The sequence below is a fragment of the Osmerus eperlanus genome, unplaced genomic scaffold (assembly GCF_963692335.1).
Source record: "Osmerus eperlanus unplaced genomic scaffold, fOsmEpe2.1 SCAFFOLD_744, whole genome shotgun sequence".
In the NCBI taxonomy this organism is placed as follows: Eukaryota; Metazoa; Chordata; class Actinopteri; order Osmeriformes; family Osmeridae; genus Osmerus; species Osmerus eperlanus.
In genome coordinates this window covers 1-7,951 of record NW_026911699.1, presented here as the reverse complement: position 1 = coordinate 7,951, position 7,951 = coordinate 1, and the positions used below count along the sequence as shown (strand labels likewise).

The window sequence follows — 7,951 nt, the reverse complement described above, 5'->3', positions numbered from 1 at the left end:
CATGTATTTTTCCAAACTATACATATGGACATCAATATGGGTAATGGAAATTTCATTTCTCATGGATTTTACGCAGTTCACTGTCCATGTTAGGATTTCGCAATTCAAGTTTATTCATTATTTCCAAAGCATTTTGTGCCAGTGTTATGGTTTGTATGTAGTCACCATGAGGGGTGCCCGTACCCCCGAGTCCACCATTGCATTCTCTCCTCGATGCGCAAATGCTACCCCCCCATGTCCCTACCTCTGAAATAAGACATGGGGGGGTGGATTGCATTTGCGCATCAAGGAGAGACTGCAATGGTGGACTCGGGGGTACGGGGTTGTTTGGGAGGGAAGATTGTGTCCATGTGCAGTATCCCTTTCTTATGTGCAGGGGCCCATTTTGAGGGAGGTGGGGCCAAAGAGTATGTGTCATGCATGTAGGACAGGCTATATTATATACACTCAGTGGCCATTTTATTAGGTACACCTGTACACTCGCTTGATGATGCAAAAATCAGCCAATCATGTGGCAGCAACTCGTTAAATGGCAAAAAAAGATTTTTTAAAGATTGTTGCACACCCATTACTTGTAGAATTCCGGTTGGTCAAATGAAAATTTGATAGACGAGGGCCAACCATGCCAATGTAGGTCACCATCAGTAAAATTGGGATATTCTGTCAGCAAACATTTTTATATCTGAATGTAGGTACGGTGCATAAGGGTGTACAAGTACTAAACAGATAATGTCAAAACATTTGATGAAGTTCCAATGCAAAACATCTGTAGCTGATAGTGGGGGGAGAAACCAGCTGTTCTCTTGCGCTAATGTGAAGGAATCATAAGTAATACAAATAGTTACCAGCAGAGCAGTAGAGGGCACTGTTTACGACATACACCTTGTATTCATTAAAAGTGAAATTATGCAATTACATGAGATATGAAAATAGAGAAGGAGAGAGAAATACAAGGGCATTTATTCTGCAAGAAATGAATTAAAGGAGTAACATGGTGGTTGAATGTGACACAAGCCAGTTCTCTTTAGACGACTCAAAACAAATGTACATAATTTTATTCAGTCATTTAAATGTATTTTAAAACGTTTTTTTCAAGCCTAAATTTCCCACTATAAAACTAAGTTCGCACAAACTGTCTGAGCTATGATTGACAGACCGTTCTCCCACTTTCCACACATTGTTGTTTACCACTTATTTCCATGATACGCGCTCTTCTTGGGAGATTGAATTTAGCACAAGCTTGCTAATTTAGTATATCAGTTATCGAACTTAACTTATCCAATGATAATTTTTGCTAGCAAAGTTAAGATAAAAGCACAACTATAACATCCTTATGAAAGCAAACTAGCTAGCTAACGTTATCGATAACGTCACCTTATGAAAGCAAGCTATCTAGCTAGATAACGTTAGCTAGCTAGCTAAATGAATATAACCAGAAATAGTCTAAGAGTCCTTGAAAGGGACTCTAATTTAAGTGAACATAAACGTTTGTCAAACATTTGCATCGTCTTGCCTGGAGGCCAGGGGAGCAAACTGCGTGGATAGGGAAGTGGTTATCCTCGTGTGTCACACAACGATGAGAACATTATCTCCGGTTTGAAAATAGAACGAGAAATTAAAAAAACGCCCGCTTCTTCAAAACTAAAGAGCGGACATATTTCATACTTTCGTCGTGTTTCTTCAATGTCCTCTTGTGCAAATTGCATATAAAAACCAAGAAAGCGTGACCAACCACCATGTTACTCCTTTAATACTACCACTTATGAAAGGGATTTTTAGGATAAGTCTTATATTTATATTTATATTGGGGTGGGGTATTTATGTTTCAGTTTCCTTTCAAGATAAGTATCTGCTTTGAAAAGGCTCAAAAAGGCTTTTCAATAACAGAGTTGTATTTTTCAGTCGTCCTGGATGACTGATTTGGTATGTGATGGGGCTTGACTTGTCCCCTTTTTGCAAGACACTGAGGAGACGTGTCACTTCCTGTGGCTGTTGCTGCTGTTGCCTTCCTGGCTGTTGATAGCCTTTTACTGGAAGGCTATGCCTGACTGCCCAGGCTGCTGATCTGCAAACATTTTCATCACCATGGTTTAATGTAGGCTTCTGCACACCATTGTGCACAGCTGCGCTAAATCTGATGTATATGGTGCATTGTTTTCACACAGAGTTTGGGTGTCACTGAAAAAAAAAGAATCAAATTTCACAAATGTACCCTGAAAATACAGCAATGTTCTCTTTGGGTGCAAATGAGTATGTTTTCCAAGCAAATTTATGATATATTGCTGGCTATGGGTACTATTTTATACCTATATGGTACCACCCCAGCGACAAGCATTTGTACATTTTGTGTACCATACCATACCACTCATACTGCAGTACCATACCGTACCATGCAATTCTGACTAACTGCTCCTGTTCTGATGCACTGAGCGGCAAAGCCCTGTAGTTACTGGTGCCACAGTCTGTGAGTGCAGAGCATCCTGACTGACAGATGCAGCCCCAGTGATATCTGTGTGCACTCATGGTTACTTTAACCGCCAAGTAATCAATTTTTGTCCCCTATATCTGGTCTTACTCTCAAGAACCATATATTCTACTATGCTGAAACCTGCACTACAAGGGACATTAACTAAAAATAAAAATAAATAATATTTGTGAAAATTGTTGGACTACAACATGTGTTGGTCAACACGTGGCCTGCTCCCCGAATCAGGGATACAGAGCTACGATAACTGCACAAAGTGAAACACGGAAGAGCTCTGTTTATTTTAACTATAGCTTTATTTAGATGGATTGTGGCAATTGTGATGGGAATGAAGCCACAGGTATGGAACAGGTATATTCCATAAAAATGAAATAAATTGTGTTCGTATATTACTTTTTGCAGTACATTTTATTAATTGTATTCATTATTTATTATTTGTTATCTGTGATTTTATCAGTTTGGCCAAGTACAGAGTCATGTTCATGAAGATGTTTCATGAACATCTACGTGATTAATATTATCATGGGGAAAACGACATAGCCTTCATAACTTCCATTAAAAAAATGAATTAATATTTAACTGAATTTTTTTAAATCTGTGGCAGGAATGTGAGTGTGTTTTCGTAATGACAGTGTGTGCTGGAAATTACTAGAAATGGAAATGACGACTATGAATTAAATCTCCCTTGTAATGTCATTGCAGGAACAGTTCAACACCCCTCACAAAGAAATGACAGTTGATGAAGTCATATTGTCATTAGCATGGGCTCCCTCAACCTCCAACTTCATCTCTTTCAATAACTCTTCCAGTGCTGAGCACAGTCTGGTCAGACTAGAGCAGCCCAGGGCTCACTACTGTGTGGGGGATACATTGAATGTGCTGGTGGAGATGAGGAACTATGCAGGCCATCCAAAAGCCTATGGCGGTGATTTCATCCTGGCCCGGATCTACTCTCCAAACCTCAAGGCAGGTGCATCGGGAGATGTCACCGACTTCTTCAATGGCTCCTACCGCGTGCGTTTCCGCTTGTTTTGGCCCGGAGAGGTACAAGTCTCTGTTCGGCTGATCCATTCATCTGAGTCAGTTAAGATCCTCCAGAGAGACTGGATGCATGACTACAGTAAGGCCACGCACATGGGAACCTTCATCAGTGGGGGAAAAAAGGAGACGTCTAAGTGTGCCCTCCGGCTGAGCTCAGACAGACCCCTTTGTGAGTACAGGAAGAAGGAAGATGGAGACTATTACGCCTGCTACCGGCCCAAGACCCTTCCCTGCAACTCACTGACCACCACAAAGTCCTACGTGTCCCCAGGTCCTAGTCTTACAAAGGAGGAAGCTCAGCTGTTAGCCAAGTAAGGCATCTGCGACTCAAAATGTTGTGTGTGTGCTAGTCTAACGCCACAAGAGCCGATCTGTCCATTAGGCCAAGGGGCCACCGTGTGACCGTTCTCCCCCAAAATATTGCACTCGCCTCGGAGTCAAGGTGACAGAAAAAATGTACACCTTACAATGTACATAAATCGCATAAAGCGTCATATTAATAAACAAAATCTTTCAATAACGATAATAAAGTTACGTTGTACAATCGCAAATTAAACAACGGCATTCGGAATGCTTCACCGAATATAAACAGTAGCATTGGTTTAAAACGAAGCAAGAGTCATGAGAAATGCGTACGTACTTTTATTCAGTTACGCACACGGCTAACTAAATAACTAACTACCAACTGAACTAAACTGGTATTTGGCTAAAACGTATCGTAAACAGGGATGTCTTGATAGCGGTTCTCTCCGCTCTCTTCCAAACTGGCAGCCTGACACCGGGCTACTTCCAAGCGCGTTGATTCGCTGAGGCAGCACACAGTAGCTGCATGATAGTCTTGTGAAACGGCAACAAGCTCAAATACAGTCTTACCCATTAGAGCCTCTTGAACAACGGTGAAACTTTATTCAGTTTTTGGCTGCAGCAATAGGCTACTTGCTGGCAAGTCACAGTGATAGAGTAAGATATGCATTGTATCAACCTCCTAATCGCTTTTCCGTAAAAAAAAATCACAGACATGTAGAAATCAAGTAGAATTGTCACTGTATTGGCATACAAGTAAAATCGTTCGACCAATATCATTACTGGACAAGGGGGAGGCAGTGATGGCGGGTACATCACATGAAAAATAGAGGTTGTAATTCCTGCACAGATCACCCAATATGGATCAGAGGTAACAGTCGGCACTGAGATGTCATGTTCATCGTTTTATTTCAAATCAATTTCAAATGTGCTGCAGCATAGAGCCAAACAAATAATAAAATTAAAATAAAAATGTGGCCTGAATAAGAAGCATGGAACTTCTTTTTTTATCTACCAACATGTTTTTCTTGAAATAAAATGTTTACTTTTACAATATGTTTTCAGCATATGTTAGCGCAGTTATATCCTGAAGCTTGTGTTTTTGATGCTGCTGATACTGATGTTATTAGGTGTAGCTGAACTTGAGCTAATGTGGGTGAGGAAAGAAATGAAGCTCATCGGATTTTTGTGAAAGTTTAAAATGTTTCAATGTAACGTTCATATTTTTTGAAGGAAAAACACTGGAATACAAATAAGAAACATATTCAAGCCTGTTACGGTCCTTGGTTGTACCGGTATGTTCTGTCACGTTTTATGCTTGTCATGTCATGTTTCATGTTTAGTTATTGTCTTAGTTATTTTATTGTCATGTCACGTATTATGTTAGTCTAGTCTCGCCACGTTTTTATGTTTTATTTCTTGTTACGTTCATTGTCATGTCGTGTTACGTTTCATGTTTAGTTTAGATTCATTTTTTAGTCTTGTCTTGTCACGTAATTTATCCATGTCACAGTTCGTTTCTTGTTTTGTCATAGTTTAAGTTTGATTCATGTTATGTTTTCCCGTTCATTGTTTAGCATACACTTTTTCGTGTCTTTCCGCAAACCTTGCGTTCATGCTTTCGCTCTCTCCCTTGCTATCGCTCACGCTTCCCGAAGTGTTTCATTTTCCCGTGTCTACTTACTACTAATGTTAGATCAGGATTGGGTAATACTAACATTCTAACCTTGTGTTCATGTTTACGTTTCTCGTGCATGTCATTCACTAATTTACTAACGCTAGGTCATGATAGGTTTATTACTAACGATCTTCGGTCCTGACTCTTGCACCGCCTTCGACTCCGAGCATGCCTACCGTCCGTTTGCACGAATGCCCCGCTGACAGCTTTCCTGTTTACTGGACTTTTTACATGCTGTACCGATTGCGAGACAGCCTTCTCCCTCGGTACTGTACTTTGGTTTTGGATGAATTTTCTGTGTATGAACTTTGCTTATTTTCGACTACACTCATTGGACAATCCGTTAATAAAGCCCTGACGGGACTTTCACATCTTTGTCTGAGTCGTGCATTTTGGGTCCAACCCCCACGCACCCATCTCAGGTTCCTTTTTATTTGTGAGGGTCATTCCAATGTGCCTCCCTAAAATTAAAATTTCATGAAACGAGAAATAAAAAATAAAAACCGTAATTCACATTTCTCAGAAGAAAACTTGTCAGTGGTTGGCAGCTGGATTAACTTGTAACTTTAACTGCTAACAATGTCTCAGGACAAGGAGGTATTGATTTTGTGAGTGCTTGTGTGGGAGGCCAGCAAAAATTGATTGGCCAGCAGGGGGCACTACTATTGAAAGCGAGTGAATAGCATGCCAACGGAATGCCTGAAGCACGTGCAAGATGCCTTCTTTCAGAAGAGACCTTAAACCAAAGTTCTGACCTTCTGTGGTTATTGAACATCTCCCAACATATTTTCCAACAAGTAGGGTCTTGCCTGGTATCCTATTCCCAATCCCCATGCTTCAGTACATTTACATTTACATTTACATTTTAGTCATTTGGCAGACGCTTTTAATCCAAAGCGATTAACAAGTGCATAGGTTCTACCATAAATCAAAGTCAGTAATCTGGCCACTTTACTAACCCTGAGTATAGCTGGCTCAGTAGTTCCCTCCCTCCCTACCTTGACTGATGTATGATATGAGCTTTCGCACATCAGTCAAGGCAAGTGTGTGATGTGAGCTTTCTGTCTCAAAATGGCTGCTATTGGTGGTGGCTGCGGTGATTGTCCCATTCTCAGTGAAGCGCTTTGAGATTGTGCTGCATGAATGTTGTATTTTACCAAGATATTAGTAGTACTAACCGCTAAGATCATATTGTGTAGATCAACATAACCATAATATCATTGAACATGGTGACATCCAATGTGCATTCAACCATCTCTTTTTTTCTGTCTTTTTCAATCTTTTCAGGTGCACACAGACCAACTGAGAAGTGTGTAACAGGAATGAATTCCCCTTTTCCTGGGGGATTTTATCATTTAAACCAGTGGTCTTCTTCCTTCTGTCAGACACTGCCCTTCCTCAGTGAAGATGCCATTACCAAATGTTTAAAGGGAAAGACTCTCTACATATTGGGTGACTCCACTGCACGCCAGTGGATTGAGTATTTGGGAAGCAAGCTGAAAGGTAATGACTTGGTGAAGTCAAAGGGGAAAATGCAACAGCTTGGTTTATGTATGAGTTGAGTCTTTTGAATGATTATAACAGTGTACATTTGAATGTTATGCAATTTCCTTAACACAAGTCTATAGTCCAGACGTGACTCCTTGAATCCTGTCGGATGAATTTGGATTTCTACGGTGCAAAGCACTTCGTGGCACTTGGTCAAAAGGTACCTAACACTTGTCCTCTTTATTCATTATGTTTCCTTAGGCCTGAAATTAATAAAAAATGGGGCTGAGTCAAGCGTGGCTTTTGATGCCGATAGCAACATCACTGTCCGATGGGTAAGGCATTATCATCCTTGGGGTAGCTCTCGCCCTGTCACCATAAAGGGAACAGTCACCATTCCAGAAGTACTGGACAGCATCGCAGTTGACGGTGGGATGGAAGATGTTCAAGTGGTCATTGGAATTGGCCAACATTTCCGATTATACCCCCCAGAACTTTTCATCAGAAGGCTACAAAATATCCGCAGGGCAATTCTGCGGCTACTCGCCCGCAGCCCCAAGGCAAGTGTTGTTATAAAGCTGGAGAACATCAGGGAACTAAACTCAATGATGACCCACCTGTACAGTAACTGGTATGGCTACATGCAGAACCAGGCTCAAAGGAAGGTGTTTGAGGACATGAAAGTGGCTATAGTAGATGCCTGGGACATGACTGTGGCCGCCAACAGTTTTGCAGTTCACCCCAATGCAGTCATTGTTTCTAATGAGCTGGCTGTGGCCCTGTCATTCTTCTGTCATTAGGCATCGGTTCTCTCTGAATGGTTACTCTGTAATTGTATGTATTGTAGGAGAAATTCACAGAACAAGGTGTTCTTCCTCTGTTGTATGACAAATCAATCACAAGTCAAAATCAGACTAAACCGCCAAACCATTAGAATTGAGCAAGCTGGTTCCTCC

At 41.0% G+C, this 7,951-nt stretch overlaps 1 protein-coding gene across 1 annotated transcript; it reads left to right on the top strand.

Annotated features, from left to right (window-relative positions):
• The first annotated feature begins 3,214 nt into the window (after positions 1–3,214).
• On the top strand, positions 3,215–7,795 carry LOC134016472 (NXPE family member 4-like). The gene is made up of 3 exons (XM_062455838.1): positions 3,215–3,837; positions 6,910–7,010; positions 7,257–7,795. The coding sequence occupies exons 1-3, from the start codon at positions 3,215–3,217 to the stop codon at positions 7,793–7,795; spliced, it is 1,263 nt and encodes a 420-aa protein (XP_062311822.1).
• The last annotated feature ends 156 nt before the right edge of the window (positions 7,796–7,951 follow it).